General features: G+C 33.0%; 3 protein-coding genes and 2 non-coding genes across 6 annotated transcripts; 3 read left to right on the top strand and 2 right to left on the bottom strand.

Annotated features, from left to right (window-relative positions):
- The first annotated feature begins 1,052 nt into the window (after positions 1-1,052).
- LOC11415433 (cytochrome b561 domain-containing protein At4g18260) lies at positions 1,053-4,574 on the top strand. 2 transcript variants are annotated; one of them, XM_013601900.3, is made up of 4 exons: positions 1,053-1,458; positions 1,689-1,853; positions 3,144-3,292; positions 3,879-4,574. In XM_013601900.3, the coding sequence occupies exons 1-4, from the start codon at positions 1,321-1,323 to the stop codon at positions 4,231-4,233; spliced, it is 807 nt and encodes a 268-aa protein (XP_013457354.1). In that variant the 5' UTR covers positions 1,053-1,320; the 3' UTR covers positions 4,234-4,574. The 2 variants fall into 2 exon arrangements, with proteins under 2 accessions (XP_013457354.1, XP_024637193.1); XM_024781425.2 differs by having other exon boundaries at positions 1,054-1,458; positions 1,686-1,853.
- Positions 4,575-5,023: 449 nt separating this feature from the next.
- TRNAF-GAA (transfer RNA phenylalanine (anticodon GAA)) lies at positions 5,024-5,096 on the top strand. The gene has a single exon. It is a non-coding gene; the product is annotated as a tRNA-Phe (tRNA).
- Positions 5,097-6,338: 1,242 nt separating this feature from the next.
- Positions 6,339-10,066, bottom strand: LOC11426174 (urease accessory protein G). The gene is made up of 4 exons (XM_003608451.4): positions 9,457-10,066; positions 8,782-8,903; positions 8,564-8,668; positions 6,339-6,837 (listed from the first exon to the last, which is right to left on the bottom strand). The coding sequence occupies exons 1-4, from the start codon at positions 9,968-9,970 to the stop codon at positions 6,754-6,756; spliced, it is 825 nt and encodes a 274-aa protein (XP_003608499.1). The 5' UTR covers positions 9,971-10,066; the 3' UTR covers positions 6,339-6,753.
- Positions 10,067-13,925: 3,859 nt separating this feature from the next.
- LOC11435805 (uncharacterized protein At4g18257) lies at positions 13,926-17,308 on the top strand. Its single transcript, XM_003608449.4, has 3 exons — positions 13,926-14,310; positions 14,776-15,093; positions 16,681-17,308. Exons 1-3 carry the CDS (start codon positions 14,027-14,029, stop codon positions 16,853-16,855), a joined length of 777 nt encoding a protein of 258 aa, XP_003608497.1. The 5' UTR covers positions 13,926-14,026; the 3' UTR covers positions 16,856-17,308.
- A 398-nt stretch (positions 17,309-17,706) lies between these two features.
- On the bottom strand, positions 17,707-17,779 carry TRNAR-ACG (transfer RNA arginine (anticodon ACG)). The gene has a single exon. It is a non-coding gene; the product is annotated as a tRNA-Arg (tRNA).
- Positions 17,780-24,431: the final 6,652 nt, after the last annotated feature.

Below are 24,431 nucleotides of genomic sequence, written 5' to 3'. Positions count from 1 at the left end.
TTACGTTGGAACATTTATGAATATGCTCGATGGAAGAGCTCAACCTAATTTGTAATTGATATTTAAAAATAACTACCTTGTACCCAAAAACAAAAACAAAAAAAAAACTACCACATATTTTATTTTACTGAACATTTGGTGTAAAAATAGTTCACACCAGCGGTGCATATCATTTTTCCAAAAATAAAAAATATTAAACAAACTCTACTTCCTCTGTCCTATAATATCTAGGTGAGGATGCAACCTCAAAGATGTTTTTAGAGCCGAACTAAAAACATTTTTATAAATCTTCGGAAAAGTAGTGTTTCTCTTGACGAGTATTTAAGAGGTTTTATCTAATGTGTATAATCCCTAAAAAAAAAAAAAAAAAACTAATGTGTATAAGTAAATTAGTCTTGCAGCATATCAATAAATCACATATATCACATTTAATCCAACCATAAAAATAAACTTATATGTGGCGCAAAACTTGACTCGCTTCTATATCATTGGCCTATACAGAATATATGCGAATGATGAGCACTTTCATCCGATCAAATGATAAACATGACGACCCTAATCACACATCATGATACATCAAAGCATTACCCTCTTGAAATTGCATCAAGACACTACTGATCCAGCAACATCACATGTGAGCTTAGTACGAACTAATGAACTCGTCAAATATGAAATGTATCGTTTTAAGCCTTTCACTATTTTAAGTTTTAACACCTTTACTGAAACTCCTACTTATACTGTTGAGAGATAGCATTTTCTTTTTGTTGATTAAACAAGGTATCTGCTGCTAGCAATTCTTGTTGTACCAAATGATTTATGGACCCAAGAATAAAATTGTCATCGATTGATCTGACTTAATTTTATCCACCTTCACATACAAATTGTCCTCCTTAAAACATATATATTCAAAGAACACATCAATAGGATTTTGACCTATCAGTATCAAATGTCAACCAACCCCACGTTAGAAAGTGAGGTAGTATAGTCTCAACTTTTTCAATTTTAATATACTTTCTTTCTAACATAAGCTAAAATTTACATTCAACTAACTCACATAGTGACATGACATATAACATATTCATATATTGCATGTATTGTATTGCATCCTCCCCTTGGAAATTTAAAGCTTCTTTATACAAAAAGCAGATAAGTCCCTTCATTAACACACTTTAAAAGCTCCCTCTGCCATACCAGAAACAATCATATCTTAAAGCATATTTAGCTTCAAAACTCAGAGAGAAACAGTGGGAGAAGCTTAAGGGTAGTAAATAGTAATCAGTACCTTGTAGTTTTGTGTTGCTGAGTTATTGTGCTAGGAGAATGCACATTTCTTACAAGTCAGCGTGCTTTGTTATTGTTTCATTTTATGCATTTGTTATACCCTTCACTCAATGCACAACCTTGAAGGAAGTGAATCAGTTTAACAGCCAAAGGAACACAAATAGCAAAGTTCACAAGGTATACAAATTTCTTTGGAATTTTGCATGTATTTTATCTGTCATGTTCTACTTCTTCTCAATGCTGCTAACTATCTAGCAGCTATTGATTTAACAACAATTTTAAATTGGCAAATAAATAGGTCATCAATATTCATTTTATCAATTTAGTGACCAATTTTTGGTTAATAAATGACCAGTTTTTAGCAGTGATCATTCCTTTATTATAAGTACTGGTGGTTAATATAGCAGGTAAATCATCAAAAAGCATCAGATATAGCATTACATGGATTGCTTCTATGGGGTTCAGTGGGATTCTTAATGCCTCTTGGAATACTTACAATTCGAGGATCCAATAAAGCAGAACCTGGATCAAGAAGGAGCAGAATACTCTTCTATTTCCATGTTGCTTTTCAGGTCATGTATCTCTTCTATTAATTCCTGTGATTAAAAGGGTCATGCTAACAAGGTATTGAATGTTTAAGGAAAAGATCAATTTATATGGAAAGGAAAAAATTTATAAATTTAGTTTCTTAACTATATTTCTACATATAGTTTTTTAAAAAATGCCCCAAGATAAAATTAGAGAAATGATATTTGAAACAATTATTTTTTACAACTTTTATGATAATTTTATCTCTCATACTCACATTATCTTTTAATTTTCTCTCTCTATTGCTTTAGTTTTTGTACTACCACCTTATTTCCTTTATAAAATTTTGATTGTCACAAAAATTATCATATATAAATGTTGAAATAACACAACTCATAAAATTATACAATGAAAGTGCATTTTTTTGTTAAAAACTTGACAAGTGGAGTAGTGTTAAATTATCTTAGTGGAGGAGTATACAAGATGCTTTCTTGAATGTTACATTCTGTAATCATTGAAATTTTGATCTTTGTGTAACAACATAATCATAACTTGCTTTAACTTTTATAGTGGTGTGTCCAATGTTTTTTTAAAAAAAAAAAATTAATCCTTCCGTTTTAAAATGAGTGTAGCTTTAGCAAAAAAAAATTGTTTTGAAATGAATATCATCATTTTTAGTTTTCAATGCAATAATAACTTTTTCTTTTCAATTGTACCATCCAATTAATACTCTACACACTACTTCCAAAGTATTACTTTTAAAACTAACCAATAACTAATAATTATAATTTGGTAAAATAACCTTTCTTTTTCTTTTAATCATTGCATTTTTTAATATGTGTGTAAAGATCTAAAACGACACTCATTTTAAAACGGATGGAGTATTAATTTTCTTTTATATCATGCAAGTTTAAACTACTCTTCCATTAAAAACAAAAGATTATATACTTATTCTTATTTGTTTTTCTTGATAACAACATTATCATGTTTCCTTTTAAAAAGGGTCATATTAACATGTGCCTTCGGGCATTGACTAAGGAACCTAAAAAAAGAAATTTTAAAATAAAAATAACACTTTTCATACTTTTGAGGAGTTGACAACACAAGTTCCAATGCAATATTTATTACATTTGATTCCTTAACAAGTGTTCCGGACACCGGTTAACATTACCCTTTAAAAAACATTATCATGACTAAAATTTGAGAACCATAAGTTCTATACATTTGAAATAGTTGTATTTTTTTTCAGCTGTTCGGATGCAGTATATATACTTAATGTTTCTTTTTACCTTTCTATCCTCGTTGTAAAAATAGTCTAACATTTCATCTAACAGATGCTTTCAGTGCTTCTTGCCACAGTTGGAGCAGCTATGTCATTGATAAAATTTGAGAATTCATTTGACAATAACCATCAAAGATTAGGTTTAGCACTTTATGGTGCTATACTTGTGCAAGCATTCATTGGATTTTTCAGACCTCACAGGTTAATTCATTAATATTTATACCTCATATAAAGCTAACAATCAAACAACACAAACTTCATAGTTCATATAGTAAAAATGGCCATTTTAATTTTCTACATTTTTTCATGCATGTTAATCAGCAGGGAAAACTGTAGAGTTATTTGGTTAGAAAAATTGTTTTTATTTGCACTTCTTTTTTTTTTTCATTACAAAATTGCTACCTTATTATTCTTAGACTAAATAAACTCATTTTAGTCCCTCATAATTTTCAATGGGTCTGACAAAAAATAATTAACTCCTCACATTTTCATGCGGGGGACAAATTAGTTCCTCTGTATGAAAGTTTGAGGGACTAATTTTACACATTAATCACATTTATACATAGATATTTGAAAGGATATTTTAAGAACGAATATAACAAAGTGTCACAACAATCGAATATAGTTAAAAGTATATATGTGTAATTTTACATTGAATGTCTACAAATTAAATTTTTTAAAGTAAAAATATGAAATGAAAATAGTTAATTGTTTTAAAAGAAATCAAACATACTACTATAATGTTTTAATCTAGTAGTTGTTTTAAATATTCTAATTGAATTTGCAGGGGAAAGAAACAAAGGAGTTATTGGTACTTTGTACACTGGATACTAGGGACAATAGTTTCCCTTGTGGGGATCATCAACATTTTCACAGGATTAAAAGCATATCACAAGAGAACCTTAAAAAGCACAATGTTTTGGACTATACTTTTTACGGTGGAAGTCTTTTTCATTGGATTGATTTATCTCTTCCAAGACAAATTGGAATATATGAGAAAGCAAGGAGTGATTGAAGGAAGTGATGAATCAACTATGTCATCTTACCAAGATATTCCTCAAAGGCAACAAAATCAAAATCAAAAGGAGATGTTGCCAATTGCATGTGGAAAGATAAATGCACTTGGGAATTTGTTTGACTAATATGTGACGAGGTATTATAAGTGTTTGCCATGATCTAGTGAGATTTGACCTTTATCACTTTGATTTGATTTGTAAAAAAAAAAAAAAAAAGGATGACTTTTTTCTATTACATTTTGATTAGGCTGTTGGTTTGTTAATTTTTCACTTTAGTTTTTGGTGCATGCACTTTATATGTAAGTGGGATATGAATTATGATTTTATGAAAGGTAAGATGATAGAGTGCATTCATCAAAAAGTGAAGTTTGATTGGTGTATGCCATTATTTTTCTTCACAGATTTTTCAATGTATAGTTTTCACATGTATTAATGAACATTATAAGTGTGTATGTGAATACTTACCATAGGTTGTGTAGACAATTGTGCAAGAAAGCGACTATAATTTTTGGAAAAAATAATTAAATATGATTTGATGATATATATTTGTATTGCAATACTTCAAATGGAAGGTTGTGGTGTTGTTCCTTCACGAGTAACCAATCATGAATACTTTGATCTCAAGCAGTCTATTTTCAAGGATCAAAATTTATGATGGCTCACACATACAAGCTATCATTCTTATGTTTTTTGAAAATGAAAGAGAGAGTTGGCTAGCAATATTAGTGTTTTTTGAAATGTATCACAATAGAATGTGTTAAAAAGAGAATAAATAAAATAGCAGTGGGAGGGTGACAGGCTCAATCGAAAAAGAGAAAAAAAACTGTTGAAAACGAAGGTGATTATTTTCTATTCCATGTTAAATTATGATTGTCTATTGCCATTTTATACTAAAAGAAGTAAAGTGTTAACATCAGCGGGGATAGCTCAGTTGGGAGAGCGTCAGACTGAAGATCTGAAGGTCGCGTGTTCGATCCACGCTCACCGCATTTGTATTTTTTTTTATTTTTATTTTTATTTCATTGCAAAACTATGAATCGCTTTGCTATGATCGCTACATTGGTTGAAACTTGAAACTTTTTTTTCTGTAAATTATAATTTGCTATACTTTATTTTCTCTTTTCTGTGCTGTTGTGTATTACGAATATCCATACTTTATTCATACCAATTTTTTGCTATGACTAAACTAGACAACTAAACAGTGGTTTGATCACCAAAAATAAATTAGAAAGTGGTTTAAGAAAAATTTGTGTGCATATTTTGTTTTGTTTGATGATTCATATTTTATGGCTCTTTATTATATTTTAAAATGTTTTCTGTTTTTTGGATACACCATTTTTTAACTGGAGAATAATTAATTCATTTCATCAATAATTAAATATTCAAAAATGTAAAAGAATGGCACTGAGAGCTGGATGTTAATGTGGTTACCTTGCTAAGATTGAGTTACCAAATTTGTTTATCTACTAGAGAACTCAGCGTGAGAATTTTTCAAATAAAGACTCAATTAAGATTCTACAATCATCTAAAACAACTTGGATAAATTTGCCCATGAAGAATGAAAGCTATCCACCACGTATTTTGCAGCCAACATACCATCAACATTTTGATCTAAAGGAAATAATGCATCTAAGTTACATTTTAAATAAGCATGTGGTGGCTGTGGCTTAGACCAGCTAACCCTTCTGCAGACGATTTGTATATTTCAAATTGATTCATCCTAAATAGAATTGAATAACTAACATTACATTTGAAAACCCTGTATTTTTTTTATAAGAACTTGGTCTCTAGTCAATTGTGTTTCTGGCATGATGATGGATCTGCTATAAATTATGGCCTATAAATAATAATAACAATCCAAAGGAGTTCATATGCGTGTTAAATATCACATAAAAACACATTTAAAGTTAAGACTTGAGTATGTTTTTAGTCTATCGTTTCTAAGAAATGATCACCATTGGATCGCTTCGTATTCTTTTGGCCAGCTTTTAATCCCTCTTTTCTAACTGAGAGGAGCCAACTGTGATCATTTTCAAAAAAGCGAGAGACAAAAAACTGACCGAAATTTTTTGATGACCAAAATCAATAATTACCGTATTTTTTGGGGACTAAAACATATCGAAGCTCAAAGTTAAATATACTGGATAAGTATTGCACATCAAACACAACAATCATGCATGGTCATAGTTCAAGTCCTTAAGGCTATTACTCAATTAAATTGAATAAACTAATTTATGGATTGAAGCAATCTAGACAGATGTAGCATGTATTTGCTAAATGAAGGTGATAAAATAATCTCATATATGCTCGTGCATATTTATGAAGAGATCTAGATGTCAACATGAATGAAAATAGTTATTTAACATAGTAGCCACAGCCAGGGTAGATAGATATGCGATCCATACACATTTATAGATGTGTGAATTTGCATATTTATACCGAACGACCACTAGCGATAGATAGACGCATAACTCATACACACTGATTAGATCCAAGGTAGTAACATGCTTCAAAGAATAGAATAGTTTCTTAACATGAATGAAAAGACAACAGACTACGGTCCGCTCCTCACTCGAGCTACCATCTTTCTTATATATCATTCCCCTGTTGACCAATCCAAGTTCAACAGCATTTTTCAAAGAAATGTCAATGGCGTTTCTTCCCTGTGGCTGCTTCCCATGCCTGTAAAACATGATTCACAATTTCCTCTACTCCAACATTGTGCTTCACCTGGGATGCAGAAAGAAAGTTAACAAGAGTAGTAAAATATTGGCAGGTCATTGTTATTTGTAATACAAGAAAGGTCATGTAAAGAATGCTGTTAGGCTGCTAGAAATTTAAAATCTGACGGAAAAAAATCGCTGTGCTATAAGGTGAGTGATTTGGTTGAACAACGATAAGCTCACAAGAAGCTGTGTTATTATTACTGCCTTAAAGATGTTACAAAGAAGCGCAACTCCCCCACAATATTTTGTTTCTTTCCATTTTCTGAACCAGTTCTGCGAAATAGTTATATAAGCAGAAGTAAAATTTGCATAAGAAAAAATGCTTCATGTAAACCTTGATGCACTTCAATAAATCAAATGAGATAAACACACACATTTAATGTTATATAGCCAACTTTCAATCATAAATACTCACAACACACACATTCAATGCTATATAGCCAACTTTCAATCATAAATACTCACAATTTCCTATTTAAAAACAAATCTAAGATTCACTATACAACATATCCACCAATCAATCTATCAATCAATTTTCTCTGAATGTCTGATATAAATTCTGACTGTGGATCTATGACAGTTGCTTGTGAACAATTCAGTTGTTTAAACAGGGTAAATATGCAATTCCAACCAGATACCAAGGCAAAATGCTCAGTGGTTTTGTGGCTATACATGATTTTAAGGTTAGGTCATTCACGTTGTATTAATGGTTCCTTACTATTATGAAAGATGAAACAATATTTTCAGAATACACTCAACAATGGGAATGGTATTTATACAAGACGGGAGAGCAAATGTGGTCAACAGAGAAGCAAAAAGGAAAGGAAATTAACACGGAAAGAATAACAAGCAAACATCAGTAATTTGAGAAATAACATGGAAAGAAGAAGGCATTCGTTATTCTTGGGAGGATTTACTTCTCTTTCAAATTTATTACCTGGACCGGTTGTTTTCTACTCAACAGTTAAGATGGAGCAGAAGAAGAATGAAATTAATTCGAAGACCAAGATACAAACCTAATGTATATACCAACTCAGCTAAATCCAACATGCAGTTTTTTGATGGACAACAACCTATTTTAGTATTTTTGTTGGATAGTAGTGCATATGAATAAGTATATATATGTGCTTTCTTCAAAAAGTAGAATATATGTGCTTTAGCATTAACTTTTGTATATGGAACCTCAAATACTCTCATCATTACACCAATTAATGTACTTTATGGATCTGTATATTTCCTCTAGCAATCATCAATTAGCAAAGTTAGTGCAAACTACAAACTAACCCTACGGCTCCTCCAAAATATTCAAAGTGTTCTATCTGATGTGATAAAGGGTCAAACTGGACGGTTCAACTGACTGAACTGTGCACCGGCACTGCTATGATTCAGTTATATGAGGGTTCAACCGCGCTTCAATCCCGGTTCAAACAGTTTAAAGCAGTTGAACCATGACCCAGAGATTTCCAATTTGATGTCCGGTTTGGTTTCTAAAACATTGGTTTAGATGACCCAATAATATTAACAGGCATTAACTTGGGAATTGGATTCCCTGAAGTCGGGTATCCTCCATCAAGCGATCCAAGCCATCTGATCTTTGATCGAACAATTCCTTACATGCTGACTACGTGACTGTGTGGATTCCCTGACTGCAGAGAATCTGAGTGTTGCTGGATATACTCAAAGCCACAAAGTTTGCAAGAAAGAAACACTAGATAACGTCCTAAACTAACCTGAGCAAATACAAATGGCCCCCCATCTCTCATCCTAAGAGCATCCCGCTCCATGACACCCAAGTCAGCTCCAATTGCTTGTGCAAGGTCAGTCTTGTTTATCACCTGAAATTAAGTCCAATTAGTTCCATAATCATCAAATTCAAAAATAAAATGAAAAAAAATTGTATATAGACAGATTTATGCATGCCAGAGATAGTTTTGCGTATAGCACTTACAAGGAGATCAGCTTGTGTGATTCCAGGACCACCTTTCCTAGGAATTTTATCACCACCAGATACATCTATTATGTAAATAATATAGTCAGCCAGTTCCCTGCTGAAATTGGCAGCCAAGTTATCTGCACAAAAACTCAAATCAATATCCAAAAATTTTGGGCTCAAACTTATAAACATATACAAGTGTAATAACATAGAGTGCGTAGATCTTCATTTTAGCCCCTGAGATTGTAGGTGACGCGTAATTTGATCTCTCAAATTAATAAAATTTCAAAATGTTATCTAAAACCAAAAACCGTCGATTGAAGTAGTTCATCCACAGCAATTTCCCAAACCAAACTTATGGATCCAAGAGTAATAATATGATCAAAGTTTTTCAATTTCGAAGACAAATTCAGCTAGTTTGAGAGACTAAATTTTCGATACTTATAGTTTAAGAGACATGTCTTTTGGTTATGCAATGACAAAAATTGACTCTTTCCACTATGAAACCAAACACACAAAATTCATGTTTGAATTTGCAGTCAGTTTAGCATAATCCTGTTGGCTCACCGTAATTTTGGCAAAACCATTGTGATATCAAACACACACTAAACTAGTGATTCAGTCTTTTTAACTCAATTAGAAACAACTAACAAATTATTTAAGTGAGTAATACTAATAAATTAACAATACCTCCACCGGATTCACAAAGAAGCAAATCAGCTTTATAAAGATTGGAAAGCTCTTCAAGTGGACCAAGATTAATACTAATATCCTCGCGAATAGCAGCATGAGGACACCCACCAGTTTCAACAGCACGTATTCTTTCTTCTGGAAGCGCTTTATGTTTCACCAAAAACTCACCATCTTCTTTGGTAAATATATCATTAGTCACAGCAGCCAGACTGTAACGATCTCTTAGATTCTGACAAAGTGCTAACATCAAAGCGGTTTTGCCAGTACCAACAGGTCCACCAATGCCAACAGTGAAAGCTCTTTCGTTGAAGTCTCTGTTGATAAGAGGTTGAGCTCTTCTGCTGAAGAATCCGGGAGAGTAGATTGGTTCGTGGGAGTGTGGTGCAAGACCGTCGTGGCTATGGTACACTTTTCCATCAGCGCCTATGAATGAATCACCATGCTTGTGGTCATGGTCGTGGTGATGATGATCATGATCATGTACATGGGTGTGATCGCCTCCGGAAGCCATTTGTTGTTACTGAGTTTAGCTAGATTCTCTCAGTTCTCAGTGTACTTGAGGACGAGGTATCTCGACTCTCGAGATGAGGTGTGGACCAATTAAAACAAAACGACAAGACTGACAGGTTTTGGTAAAAAATACTCTCACTGTTTCAAAATATAAGCGAAATTCACTTTTTAGGTTGAAACGACGTGACTATAATTTTGTTGAAAGATGAATGGGCAAACAACTATTTTCTTTTATTGATGGGAAGAATATATACCGTAAGGGTCGTGTTAGCTACTCCATTATAATACTCTTATTTATTGAATTTTATCCAACTTAACTACTACATTAACTATAATTAATAAAAGTATTTTAATAAATGATACTAATTTTACCATCAAAATCAACACAATTAATTATTTCCTTAATAACTATGCATCAACCTTAAACGACTATTATTTAGAGACGGAGAGAGTAACGAAAAACGAGCACTCACGTGTCAGTCTTTACGCTCTTCTTATTGCGCTAATGTTTGAAAATTATTAACGATGTTTTTTTTTTATGAAATTTTGATTTGGATGAAAATTAAAAATATAAATGTTTGTTATTTTCAAGTTATATAACAAACCAAACTAATCGTGATTATGATTTCAATTACACCAACAATATAACAAAAAGAATATGAGTCATGCTAACTTATGTCCTTAGGGCACAAGTTAATGATCTAAAAAAAGAATTAAAACATAAGTGTTGTACTGGAAAAAAAAAGTTTATCCAATGTGAATATTAAAGATTTGAATTCTCTCCATTTAAAATTCTCTCAAAGTTTTCCCTATTTTCAATCTCCACCATTAACTCATTCACGTGACAAAATCATTTTGTCTTTTTGTCACTTGGATTGGATTGGTTTACTTTTCAGTATTCAAGCAATTCTCTCTATTCACGGTATTGGCTCACATGCCCATGTACCTTTAAATTTTGAGAACTTTTAGTGTTACTGTTCGGTGCTCCAATTGGTTTCTACTGGACTTCTGCTATGCCTTTCGACTGGCAGGCAGAGCTCTCTTTGCCGGCAGCTACACCATCCAAAGCAGCGCCATCTCCCATGGCTCTGACTTCAGCAGCGGCGATTTCAGCACCTCAACCACAGCCGCGTTCCTTTGCTCAAGCTTTGGTGGCATCGCACAGTAATGTTACAAACGTTATTATGCCGCAGCCAACTATTTGTGGTGATACACTCTCCATTCGTATTACTCAACCAGTGTATGAAAAGGGGGTCAATGTGTGTAAGAGAAATCTCTGTGGAAGATTGGTTCTCAACAAAGGAGACAAACCCTACGCGTCGAAGGAAATTGAGGACAAGCTTAAGAAACAGTGGAAGACTGCTGCTCCTTGGACGTTACTATCTCTAGGTAGGGGTTTTTACGAATTCTTTTTTGCTAATGAATCTGATATGCAAACTGTTTGGGCAGTGGGAACTATAAATTTGAAACCGGGGGTTTTACGCTTATTTGAATGGACTGTCGATTTTGATATGTATAATCAGAGGAACACCCATGCGCAGGTATGGATCCGATTGATGGCATTGCCACAAGAATATTGGATGGAGCAGACTCTACGTGAAATTGCTAGTGCGGTTGGCACGCCGCTAGTTCTTGACAATGCAACACTGAAAAGACTTTTTGGACACTATGCCCGTATACTTGTCGACATTGACTTCTCCAAAAGGATCTTTCATGAAATTATTGTGGAAAGGGAAGGAGCTTCTTATCCTGTAGAAGTTGTTTACGAATGAATTCTGGATTTTTGCTCGCATTGTCAGACGCTTGGACATGATGTTACAAACTGTCGTTGGTTGTACCCAAGGAAGGATGTCATGTCTAAGGATAAAGTTGCAAAAGGGAAGACGCAAATACCAGCCACAAAACCTCACTGGGTGTCTACGAAAGAAAATCCATCTGGTATAGGTTCATCCAAAGCATTTGCAGCACTTACTATCCCTAATGAGACTCAAAAATCCATGCTGGCTGCTGATATGCCTACTACTACGACTCCACCACAACAACAGACATCACTTGTACCAGTGTTGGAGTTAGTTTCCCCTGATGATGTGCATGATGACGTGCTTTCAGAACATGTTAATTTGGAACCACGGGAGGAGTTGGAGATTCTTCAGAATGCACTTGAGACACATCCATGCTCGGATGCCCTTGTTTGTGAGCATTCTTTGACTGTTGATTTGGAGGCCTCTGCTTCTGCTAGGGAGATGTCACCAACTCAACTTAATATTGATGATGCGCACGATGACGTGCAATCTAGCCCTCTTGTTGTCAGATCCATCCCGGACGACACTGCCACTTTTTTAGAGATGGAGCGTATTGCTCAGAATTACACGGTTGCGCATACAGGGACTAATGAAAATGGAGACAGAATTTTGACTGTTTTTGAACCACATAGCAATCCGAATGTTCAACATGACTTGGATCTTTGGATGCGTGTCCGTGAATATGACAAAGCCAATGTGGAGTTACCCTTCACTCCGGTTCTTTCTAAGAAGCAAAAGCAGCAAGTTAAAAAGCAGCTTCAGATTGACAAGCCACCACCATATAAAACCTGCTCTTAAGGAGGATCAAATTCAGGTGATAAATGAGTTTTATATCCTTTTATTATTTTTGGTGGAGCCAATGGTAACATTTGCACAGGTTCCATCTTTTGGGAACCTGTGCGGACTTTCTAGTGAATTTGGGTCATTCGTTACAAGGCAAGGTTTAGTTATCGGTGTTGCCTCAGAATCTTCAGACTGACTTCTTCTTGGACCGGAGAGGATTCCCTCACCCTAGGTTCCCGTAAACAGATGTTTCTTTTTATGTCTGCTGTTTTCTTTCTGTTTTATGTTCCTTTTCTATTTCTGCTTTGTTTTTTGAGGGTTTTGGCCTAGTCCCCCCTCATGTACTTTTTTTTTTCCCTTTTTTTAATAAAATTTTTATCTGAGATTGGCGGCATAGGATGAGGGTTTTGCGGGGTGCCAACCTAGTTGGGATGTTGTTGCTTCCCCCTGATGCCTGTCCAATCTCCTGGCTTAGCAAAAAAAAAAAAAAAATCTCCACCATTAATATACAATAACCATTTTTCCTTATAATTTAATTATTATTTTCTCTCTAATGTTTAATGATTGAGATTTTACTCAAAAAAACTATTCATTAAATCTAGAATTAAATATATTTGTGGTCCCTATAAAATTTGGAACTTCTAAGTTTAGTCCTTACTTAATTTTAATAGTTTTTTTAGTCCCTATAAAAATAATTTACATGTTGTTTTAGTCCCTATTAAAACAAAGTTTCTCTAATTATCCTTAAACTATTAAATCTTAAAACGATTTTTTTTAAACAAGTTTATAATATTACAAAAGGTTCGTTTACTAAAATTTAAATTTTTTTTAACATGAAATGAATTAAATATGAATATTTTTAAAAGACATGAGTTCAAGATAAAAGTAAAAAAATCTGGACATAGAAATAAAATTTTGAGATTATTTTTTGCAGATGAACTTTTAGTAATGTTCTTAACACTTCTGCAAAAAATTGTTCAAAACGTTAAAAATTTAAACATGATTAAACAAATTTAGATTTAGTAGGGACTAAAACTAAGTGCATAAATTTTGTATAGGGACTAAAAATACTATTAAAATTAAATAAAGACTAAACTTAAAAGATCACAATTTTTTAGGGATTAAAAACATATTTAACCCTTGAATCTATAAAATGATTCAATTCGCATTGTGAACACTCTAAATTAGATACAACAAATCTATACAATTTGGGTTAAAACGGTATAAATAAAACATAAATTTTTAGGGCTTTAAAATTTGCAGGGGAGAGTTTTCAAAAAAACTATTTATCAAACGCATCTTATTTCAGTGAACAAATTTACAAAACTAGCCCAATAAGTTATTGATATTACTAAATCGAGCCCAAAATTATTTACACTTCCATCCGTGTAAAATTGAGGAAATAGGAACCGAGCGCACGGTAAGAACAAAGGAAGAAGAAGAGAGAAAATTCATCGGAATCAGGTTTAACGATGACGGGGACGGAGGCGCCGTCGGGGAAAAAGAGAGTCGCGACGGAATCTCTAGGATGGCTAACAGAATCGACGATAATGCCAAAGAAGCACAGAACCATCGAGGGTGTTGGTGCATCTTCCATCTTCGAATTGAAAGCTGAACTCTACAAATCTCAAGAAGATTCCAAAAAGTCCAGAGAATTATCAGGCACCGACGCTGAATATCAACGCGCCAAAAACATCATCACTTCCAAAGGTCCCTACTCCAATAAGAACTCCGGTGTTGATGCACGCGATCTCAAGTAATCACCTGTTTCCCCTTTCTTTCACTTTATGTTTCAATTGTTTTATTATTTTAATTTTTTAGGAATTAATTTGGTTATTCTGTTATTATATCCGGTGTGTGTTTGATTCTACAGTGAGAAAAATTGATTTGGAATTATATGATTTTGTAAACTTGATTCTGGCCGAAACGAGAGTTGAAAGTAAAGTGATTTATATTTGAATATATAAAAGTGAGTTGAACAAAAAAATTGAGTCTGGTAATCAATTTTAGAATCAAAGCTCAAAATTTAGCTTCTAGGTAGAATCAATTATGGAGGCAAAATAAATTATACTCAAGAGCAGCCAAACCTGTCAGAATTGCTTCTAAAGTGGAACCAAACATACATTTATATCTTTAGATAATACCTAATTGAATTTGTGTTTGTTGATAATTGAGATTAATTTGTGTTTGTTTGTGTGTGTGTGTTTGTTGTTATGATTAGGGATAAACTTGAGTTGAAAGCTATTAAAGATGGATCAGTGAGCTATGCTGCATTGGAGAAGAAGGCTGAGTTGTATGATAAGTTAGTTAAGGGAGAATTGTCTGATGAAGAGGATAAAGAGAAGTATTGTGTTGATTTTGTTCGTAAGAGCGATGATCATGATGATGGCAATCTCTCTACAAATCCCAACGTGTTGCAAGAAAATGAACATGGTGGTGCTGGTGATGGTGATGCTTTTTCGCTGTTTAACTTGAAACCTGTTGGGCTTGGTCGAGCTGCTGGAGTAGTTGACGGTGCTGAGCACAAGCGCAATGTTAGGTACACGATTTGTCTCCTTATAACTTGCTATTTGTTGAAAGTGTAATGTTTTTGTTCTATATATAGTTAGGATAAACTCGATGCAAAGGTTCTTTGTGTGTGTGTGTCAGTTTGATTGTTTGGAAACTTAACCTTTGGATGATATTGATTATGGTTAAAGTGCATGTGAGCCTTGAAGGAACGTGTGTTTTATGTTTGGAAAACTTTGTATGAAATGTGATTTTGGAGGAATTAATGTTGTTTGGTTAGATTAAAATCGATTTTGAGTGCATAATTACCAAAATATGCTTTATATATGGGAGTGATAGCAATGATTTGAGAGGTTTCCTTTCAAGCTTCAAGGTTAGAAATGTCAAAAATTTTGTGAGGAGCTTGTGCTTCAACGCGGAAGCTAAATCTGTTTGGCAACTGTGATAACAATTTCAGTGACAAATCTACGTATTACAAGTAAAACTTGGTGACAGAGTGAGGGGAAGCAATGTGTAAGAAAATGTTTGAGAGAGTGGAAAAGAAAATCTAAAAGTTTTATATTTCTCAAATGATGATAATCAATATTACAGGGTGCAAAATCTGAACGTCGATATAGAAGTTCAGTGAGATTGGTCGCTGCTTCTAACTATCAGTTGGTTAATTAACTCTCACTAATACCAGTTGCAAGAATCCTAGGTTAACAGAAGTAGCAAAAGCTGCTAGAAGCAGAAGTTACTATAACTTACAGCAGAAATAATCTATGTGAATACAATGGAAACAAAGAGCAATGCAGCTTGCAGTAGAACACAGTAATTACAAATTCTCTAATACCCACCTCGTAATTCAAGGTGGACACACCATGGCAAAGAAGTCCAACACTTCAGGGTTTATCTCTATGTGTAGCAAGTCTCTGAGTGGATAAGGTCTTTATTAGTATGTCAGCCAGTTGATCCACAGATGGGATATGATAAACAACTAGACTCTTGCTCAACATTGTTTCTCAGAAAGAGAATATATTTAACTACTTGTGCTTAGTTTGGGAGTGTAAAATAGGGTTGAGTTAAGGCAAAAGTGCTCAGATTGCCGTAAAGTATCCTTCTTGTTAGAATTGGCACATAAGTAGTGCAATAGTGAATTAGTGATTGAGTGCCCGTTTATTCACTCTTCTAGAGCTTTTAATTTTGGATTTAGGTAGGGGTCAGTTGTTGAATGCCTACTGGGTTAAGTCAAATTTTTGGTTTGATGATATTAAATTCAAATTGCTTGAATTATATAATACATAGTGCTGTAACCTATTGAGGTAAGTAATGGCTTACTATAAGTATCAACTCTTTCGAGGTTGCTCTTTCAAAAAAATAAAAATAAAACTCTTTCTAGTTTGAGCTTGTAGAATATATAAAGAATAATATCCTGTTTGTCTTTTACATTTAAGCAGGGAATGATGAAGATGGGGCTGGGGATGTTTTTTCCTATTATTGTTACTTTTTACTTTTTTCCGGGGGTGGGAGGTTGAGGTTTTTGCATATTTGAACTTTTTTATCCAGGATTATTCTGGGTAATTGCTTTGTTAAATTTGTGAGCCTATGGCTAATTTGGTCTTTTTAACAAAATTTTCAGGGAAGTTCATGAAGAAGCCAGTCGTGCGAGAGAAAAGGCTTCCGAAATTAAACTACGCAGACAGGAGCAGTTAGCTGCTCAACGCGAGAAACTTAAGCAAGCCTATCTTCGGAAGAAATTGGCAGAACTGAAGGCCACTTCTGTTGGATCTGAATCTGAGATTAAGCACACATGATGTGCACACCAATTATTCTCCATAATTTATAAAGGTGGATGGAGAGAAGCAAATATTTCCTTTAAAAAAGGCAAGAGGAGTTCAAAGCAGACTAAAACTGAGTTATTATTCACTCGAGTTACAATATTGGTATATCTGGTTTCATTTGATGCAAAACAACCCTCAGATAATCAAAAAAGAAAGAAAAGATAGAAGCAAAAGAAACGTTCCTCTTTTTTCTCTTGTAAATAATTTAATTGCTCTGTACATGAATTATTATAGCTAAAGCACTGCCTTTAGTTTTGTTGGCCTAACCAAGAAGAGATTGGTCTTCCTTTGACCTTCAACTGATTTCAGTGACTTGAATCCACTGTTATTATGTCCTTGTGGATTTGAAATCCCTTATTATTATGTTGTGTATTGAGTTTGAGGTTGAAACATAAAGTTGAAAAAAAATTGTTTTTAGGAGTAAAATAGAATTTCGCATTCCCTATAATTATGCTGTGGATTTGAGTTTGAATTTAAAAAAATTGAGTTGTTAAGAATAAAACAGAAACAATGAAAAAATCAACCCAAAATCGCACATTCCCCATAGGTATTGTTATATTTTTATTGCTTGCTAAATTTTATTGTAAAAATAGGTAAATAGTGAAAGATAATTTGAACTATACAAAAGTTTTCAAAAGTGTATCTTATATTCAATACGGATCTAATCACAAGTGAAGTGATAAAACCATTGTTTGGGGATTCAATACAGTAAGCTTTTAAAATAACCAAGTGAGCAGAAAATAAGAAAAGTAAACTAAAATGAAAAAAATGTCAGTGTTTTTTGTTGCATATTTTATATAGGACGTAATTTTAAAAATATAAAACGACTCCGCTGGGGATCGAACCCAGAATCTCTGGTTCCGTAGACCAGCGCCTTATCCATTGGGCCACGGAGTCATCAATTGAATTCTTGTTAAGGTGCCACAAACCAATGTATTTATATACAAATTACTACTGTGTTACCGATGTCTCCTGTCCTCAAAGGAAAATATGATCGAGATAATTTGCTGTGGAAGCTAAGCCAAATGATTCATGCTTGTGGAATAATTTGGTTTAATTATGTCCAATCTTGGCAGCATGGTTTTTTTGTTGGGTCTTGTTAACGAGTGCTGGGCACTTTTTAGAGATTTCAAAAAAAGAAATTATTTAAAAAAAGGCAAATCTTTCGATTTTCGATGCATTGATTACACATATTTTTATGATAAATTATCATATAAAGACCTTAACTAGTGCCCCGGAGGCACCGGTTAACATTTTCCTTTTTTGTTTGGTAGGAAGTGGTGAATATGTCCTTGTTTATGACCATTGTTGAATATATACAGGCTATGAATCCTCTCCTTCACTCTTATCTCATTCTATCTCATAACTCTTCATATCTCTCTTAAACTCATTCCCTCTCCTCATTAAAAGATAAAAATATTAACAAAAAAGAGTGAAAGTAAAAGAAATATAAAAAAGTTAAGAGACGGAAGAATGAATAAGATGATCCAATTTGATAGATGCGGGGTTAAGAGTAATAAACATAAATATTAGAATTCCTCCTAGTTTGAGGCATGTTAAGGTGTCAGACCTTTTCGATGAGCATGGTAAGTGGAAGTTTCAAGAGCTGGAAGCATGTTTGCCTCTAGAATTTGTGCATAAAATGCATGTTGTTATCCATCCTCCTTTAGCTGATCAAAGAGATGATGTTGGAGAGTCTGTATAAGTGGGAGTGTTGGTGAATACTCGGTAGCGCCTGGTTACAATGCTTTGTGTATTTAAAATTTCAACATCAATCGGAATGTAGGTGGTTGGGGATGAATGTGGACGACTAAACTCTAGAATGAGTTAGGTGATTTGCTTGGCTTATCGAACATGATAAGTTGATTACTAATAACATACATATTGAGACTCTTTTTTTTTTTTTTTTTTTTTTTTTTTTTTTTTTTTCTCATTGTGGTGATGTTATTGAGTCAATATTACATCTTCTTAGGGATTGTCTGATTGCAATGGGCACTAAATCACTTTTGCGTTTCTCTGAATTGTGTCTTTTATCTAGGACCCTGGACATTCTACGAGGTTCAAATGTTCTCGAAATTCTTCTTTGAATTTGATGTCGCTCCTCGTCTTGAGGGGGTTCCTTCATATCTGCGAACTTTTGTAGATGTCCCTCGTCTTGGGTAGATATATTCATTAGTGCAATGACCATGTATCATATGGTATTCACAATATAGCGTGTGATATTCTTTAGGTTTGATTAAGGTAGGAAATGAGTCTAGTCGAATCGAACTCGTCTGAGTTCGACTCGACCCGATAAGAATTAGATCGGCTTGAAACTCGAATCGAGTTCGGCTCATTTAAAATTCACGAACAACTCAACTCATTAGGCTCAAATCATACAATTTAAATGTCTTTTATTTTTCAAAAAAACTACACCTTTGGCCTTTCAATTTATTTTTTTAAAAGGCAAAGATTAAACTAAAATAAAACTATGAGTACCAAAACGTTGTACCTCTATCAGATTAGTACATGGTAAATCATATCCATATGGAAGATTAATATGTACCAGAAAAACAAAATAATAATACTAAGGTCCCTCAGAAATAAATATTACTAAGGGAGAATTGTAGTTACACTTTATATATGTTGTAGTGCTCGCCATCAGAAAATTACTCCAATGAAGTGATGCGCTTCCGTTATATAGACACAACTCCTCTCTATTGTTTACTAATCCCCGATGTGGGACTATTATAATTTAAAAGCTTGAACTATAAGACTGCCATTGTATCAACATTATGTGTTACACTATTATAATTAGCTTTTATTTTTTCTCTAACATATTATCGACTTAATTTATGAACCAAACGAGTCAAATTATATATAACTCAAGTTCAACTCATTTAATTAACAAACTTAATTTTCAGCTCATTTGGTTCATGAACCAAATTCAACAAGTTAATTGTCGAGTCGAACTTCGAACCATATTTGAGTTAACTCGGTTCATTGCTAGCCCTAGATTTGATCTAACTTTGGTGGGATAGATTCATAAGGTTGGAATCATAGGCATCTAGAAAAAAATTTCGAGGTCTATCACTGAGCGGAGAAAATGGGTATGTATTCATGTTTCTCATCCTTATCCTATCTTGACGTTGGCCATTGTTTGTGATGGAGGCTTTGTATTTTTCTCAATGTTATATCTTCCATGGGGAAGTAGCCTGCTTCCCACTTGTGCAACGTGTAAAGGGTCTTTGAGGGTCACCTTGCCAATGAATCAGAAAATGGTCCTATTTTGAGTCATGATACCAATGCATGGGGCGCTCAAGACAAAATCAAGTCTTTAATTGGGGACATTTTGTCATTAAAACAACCTACGAAAGCACTCACAGATTCATCTTGTCTATGTCTTAGTCCAACCAAGCATATTGTACACTTTTGAGTTATTTGACTCATATTGAACAAGCTACAAACATCTCAGCCGTTTTTTCCCAAGTTTTGACTTGGCTTCTTGAAAATTGCAAAAACACAATAAATCAATTCTTTTCAAAGTGCAAGAAAAGACTGCAAACTTGAGGGTATTTGGGACTCGTACCATTACAATCGTTCAAACATTATTGATTAGATCCTCTGAAGCCCCGATACTTCAAAATGGATGACGTACTGTATCCCCTGCGTATCCTGCACCGATACCTGCCCGATACGTATCCGGAGAGTATCCAAATATTAAATTTTATTTTTTTAAAAAATAATTATCCGATACATCCCGATACGCACGGATACTTGTGTTTTTTTTATATTATTTTGATTTCTGTTTTTTTTGTGTAAAAAATAAGAACAAAAACATTATAAACGTTAGTTACTTGTTAGTGTTAACTCTTAGTAATGATGTGTTCTTTTTTTGGATATAGGGATTCTTTTTTGGATCGATATAGTATAGCACTAACAAGTTCCTTTTGGATATAGTGTAGCATTGATGTATCTGGTGCTCTTTTTGGTATATATTGCGTATGTAATTACCACTCTCTTAATCGTCAATATTATATTTATATTAATGTGTTACGAGCCTGGTTTCTTGTGTTTGTCAATATACTTGCATAATAAAAAAATGATTATAATTATATAATACATTTAATTATATAATTTTTTTTTATTAACGTATCACAGCCGTATCGTATCTTGATTTTTGAAATTTTTCCGTATCGACGTATCGGTGCAGTATCGTATCCGTATCGTATCTCGTATCCGGGTTTCACAGATTAGATCACATGTCCTGATTAGGTGTGTCTACTAGGTGCATCCATGACATGGTATGCTTTTATGCCAATGACTTTGAGGTCACTCGTTCCATTGTTAGATTTACCTTAGCCAAATCTTAAATAATAACAGCATTTAAAGTTATAAATATTAATATTAGTGGTATTTTTTTTTCTTGACAAAAGTAGTGATATGTTGATACTTGACAGTGTAAAACATTTAGCCGTATGTACGAAAATTAAAGTATATATTTATTTATTTATTGAGAAAATTAAACTATATATATATATATATATGGTATTTTAATGTTTTTTTTAACTTAATATATATTTTTTTAATGTTGATATCGATACAATATAAATGAAATTTCCAGACAATTTTTTTTATGGGAGACAAAATTTGTTATTTTATAAATTATTATACTCAAAATAAAGATTAAAAACGTTTCCAATAGAAAAAAATGATTTATCACAAAAATAATTCAATATTTGCAATACATGGTCTTGATATTCATAATACATTTCACAAAAATAAATGAAATCTTTTTTTTAGGAAATTTAAAATACATTTCACATTTATATTCAATATATATTAAAGTACATTTTATTTTTATGTTCAAAATAGATTTAAAATAAATTTGAAATTTATAATTAAAAATAAATTTCACATTTAGACTATTTTAAATTCAAAATTAACGTAATAATTTAAATCTATACTATATATGAAAAAAAAATATGTTATTTTTTGCAGACTTTTTCTCTTTCCAATTATACCTTTAAACAAATTTGATTATAAAACTGTTGTTTTATTAATGTTATTAAAAAAGATAAGAATTTGTATTATATTTGTTATATTTATTTTTGAAAGATATTATATTTGTTATATTGTTTGTAACATTGAAAAAGATACATTACAATATGAAAGTGCAAAATATTAATTATCTATACCTATAATTTTAATTAAAATTTCATAAAAATTGTTGTTTGTAATTTTGAGAAAGAAGATTTCACCTTTTTATTCAAAATATTTTGTTGTCATTTATTTATAAATTGATTCGATAATTTTAAATACAAGTCATATAAACCAAGGCTTGTTGCATTCCCTGTTGGAGATGATGTCGCCTTCCCACTGCAGATAGAATTAGCGACTTGCCTGATTCGATACTCTGTCACATTCTCTCTTTTCTCCCAACCAATCTTGCTTTCATCACAAGCTTCCTCTCAAAGAGATGGAAATCGGTGTGGCTCTCAGTCCTCGCCCTCTTTCAAGACTTCAACAGCTTTCACAAATTTGTTTTCTTAACCATGTTCTCGTTGCTAGATAAAAAGATTTCAATCCATTCTTTTACCTTCAAATGCGGTCAATCTTCTCGCTTCAACCAAAAAGATTTGAATGCACGTCGTTGTTAGGAATACTTCCACATTTCCCCAAACTTCAACATCTTATCATTCAGGTTTTGATGTTTAGGATTTGCTTTCTTTTTCAATTCTAATTTCACGTATTTTATTTTCTAAAAACAAAAATTATGCGAACTGTTTACAGGATAATGCGAAGGAAGGAAATAATTTGTTACAATTTTTGGAAGCATCCTCCCACTGTTCCAAAATGTCTTTCATCACAGCTCAGAACATGTTGCATTAGAGGTTACAAAGGCACAAAACATGAGTTCGATTTTGCAGAATATATTATGCACCATTCAAAGGTACTAGAGACCATGAAAATTCAGAGAAACTGCCTTGAAAAGGACCAAGTGTTAGTGAAATTATATTCATACATAAGGGGGGGCTCTACAGCATGTAAAATTTTATTTGATTATATTGATAATGACGTATACACCATGTTTTTTTAAGAACCTGTAGTGGTTTTTTATGTATGAATTTTTTTGGGAGTTATATTATATAACTTTGCTCAGTGAAAAAATAACAAATCCGTGTAATCAAATTCTCCTTTCGATTATATGAATACTGGTAAAATGTAAAGCTATGATATATTTTGAGTTTTAATTGATTGCTTGAAACTTGAATGAAATCTAGGTTCTGTCAAAATATAACATTCGATGTCTATGTAGGCATAAAGTATTGAACAATGTTTGTTTGTCAAAACAAAGAGGATTTCAATGACTGATGAAATTAATGAGGGATAAAGGTTATGTTGTCAGCTTGAATATTTTCTTTGTTGCATACCTCGCTTTTTTTCCAGTTGTTGATTGTTTTATATGGTTAAGTGCTAACTGGTAAAGGCTTGCTTGAAACAAATTAATTGGATATAATGTCTCATAAGAATTTTCATAGTTGTTGGATGGTTTATAAGGCCTTTTACTGCTAAAACCCTTATGTTAAGTGCGTACTTGAGCTTTTTGATCAAACGAGCTTATAAGCTATAAGCTCGTTTGATGGCTTTACCAAACAGACCCTGTGTCAACAATGCCATTTTTCTCAATTTTCTTTTGGCATTCATCATCTCTCATCCCCTTCCATTTCACTCTCTTTAGAGCTGGTTTATCAGTTGTTTCACTGCTTTGTCGGTAAAAATATCATAGCATTTTTTGGGGTCTGTTTAATGCTATTGATTCGTAGATGTCAAATATTTTTGCAATGTCAAAGTGTTTAGAGTAAAAAGGAAATCGAACTTTTCTTGTGACTGGTTGTTTTCCTAATTGAGTGAATTTATAAGGGGTATGAAGTCTTTCATATCCAATCTGTTTCATGCATTTGATAAGAACCAGTCTGTGAGACACAAATTCTATGTTGTTCTATCGTATTAGATTATGGTTAGTCTTGCAACCATGCGATATTTTATGAAATTTTACCGTTTCTGAGAGTTAAAACATGATTTTGTAATAATTTTCTGAAAGTAATCGTGCATGTCACTAAGCATGTAAAATTTGAACTTCAATGCTCTTAATCCCCTCCATCTCCTACCACAAAATCGCAACCCTTTGATTTAACATCAGCTAAATTTTTATTCTCCTAATGGAGTGACATGAAGAAAAAAACTGTCTACTGATGTATATAAATTTTGTATTTTCCAAATGGACTGAATTAACACTTTTAATGTTGTACATATTTTACTAGTTCTTTAAAACATGAAGAAATTCTTGATACTTGTACTTGTTTGTAATATAAATTCCCGGATACATGTTTAATGCTTACTAGTATATATGCAACTGTTGATTAAGCACATGCACATGCACAACTCTTTCACAACCCCCCTGTCCACATTGCAAGAGCAGAAGTTGCTGGCTTTGAAAAAATATAACTGAAATGGTAAAATATGAAATGGATGTATAGATCCTTCATTCTAATGGCTTGATTTTTGT

This window comes from Medicago truncatula, chromosome 4, assembly GCF_003473485.1.
Source record: "Medicago truncatula cultivar Jemalong A17 chromosome 4, MtrunA17r5.0-ANR, whole genome shotgun sequence".
In the NCBI taxonomy this organism is placed as follows: domain Eukaryota; kingdom Viridiplantae; phylum Streptophyta; class Magnoliopsida; order Fabales; family Fabaceae; genus Medicago; species Medicago truncatula.
The sequence above is the reverse complement of the archived record's forward strand: the minus strand, read 5'-3'. Positions and strand labels throughout refer to the sequence as shown.

What these genes read in the sequence shown, in the direction of transcription:
- LOC11415433 (XM_024781425.2), top strand. Translation starts at nt 1,321, where the DNA reads ATGCACATTTCTTACAAGTCAGCGTGCTTTGTTATTGTTTCATTTTAT. An exon ending in CAAATAGCAAAGTTCACAAG is followed by an intron (nt 1,459 to 1,685) that starts GTATACAAATTT and finishes TGGTTAATATAG; the next exon opens with CAGGTAAATCATCAAAAAGC. An exon ending in ATTTCCATGTTGCTTTTCAG is followed by an intron (nt 1,854 to 3,143) that starts GTCATGTATCTC and finishes TTCATCTAACAG; the next exon opens with ATGCTTTCAGTGCTTCTTGC.
- LOC11426174 (XM_003608451.4), bottom strand. Translation starts at nt 9,970, where the DNA reads ATGGCTTCCGGAGGCGATCACACCCATGTACATGATCATGATCATCAT. An exon ending in TCTTTGTGAATCCGGTGGAG is followed by an intron (nt 8,904 to 9,456) that starts GTATTGTTAATT and finishes GTTTTTGTGCAG; the next exon opens with ATAACTTGGCTGCCAATTTC. An exon ending in GGCCATTTGTATTTGCTCAG is followed by an intron (nt 6,838 to 8,563) that starts GTTAGTTTAGGA and finishes TCTGCATCCCAG; the next exon opens with GTGAAGCACAATGTTGGAGT.
- LOC11435805 (XM_003608449.4), top strand. Translation starts at nt 14,027, where the DNA reads ATGACGGGGACGGAGGCGCCGTCGGGGAAAAAGAGAGTCGCGACGGAA. An exon ending in GTTGATGCACGCGATCTCAA is followed by an intron (nt 14,311 to 14,775) that starts GTAATCACCTGT and finishes TGTTATGATTAG; the next exon opens with GGATAAACTTGAGTTGAAAG. An exon ending in GAGCACAAGCGCAATGTTAG is followed by an intron (nt 15,094 to 16,680) that starts GTACACGATTTG and finishes CAAAATTTTCAG; the next exon opens with GGAAGTTCATGAAGAAGCCA.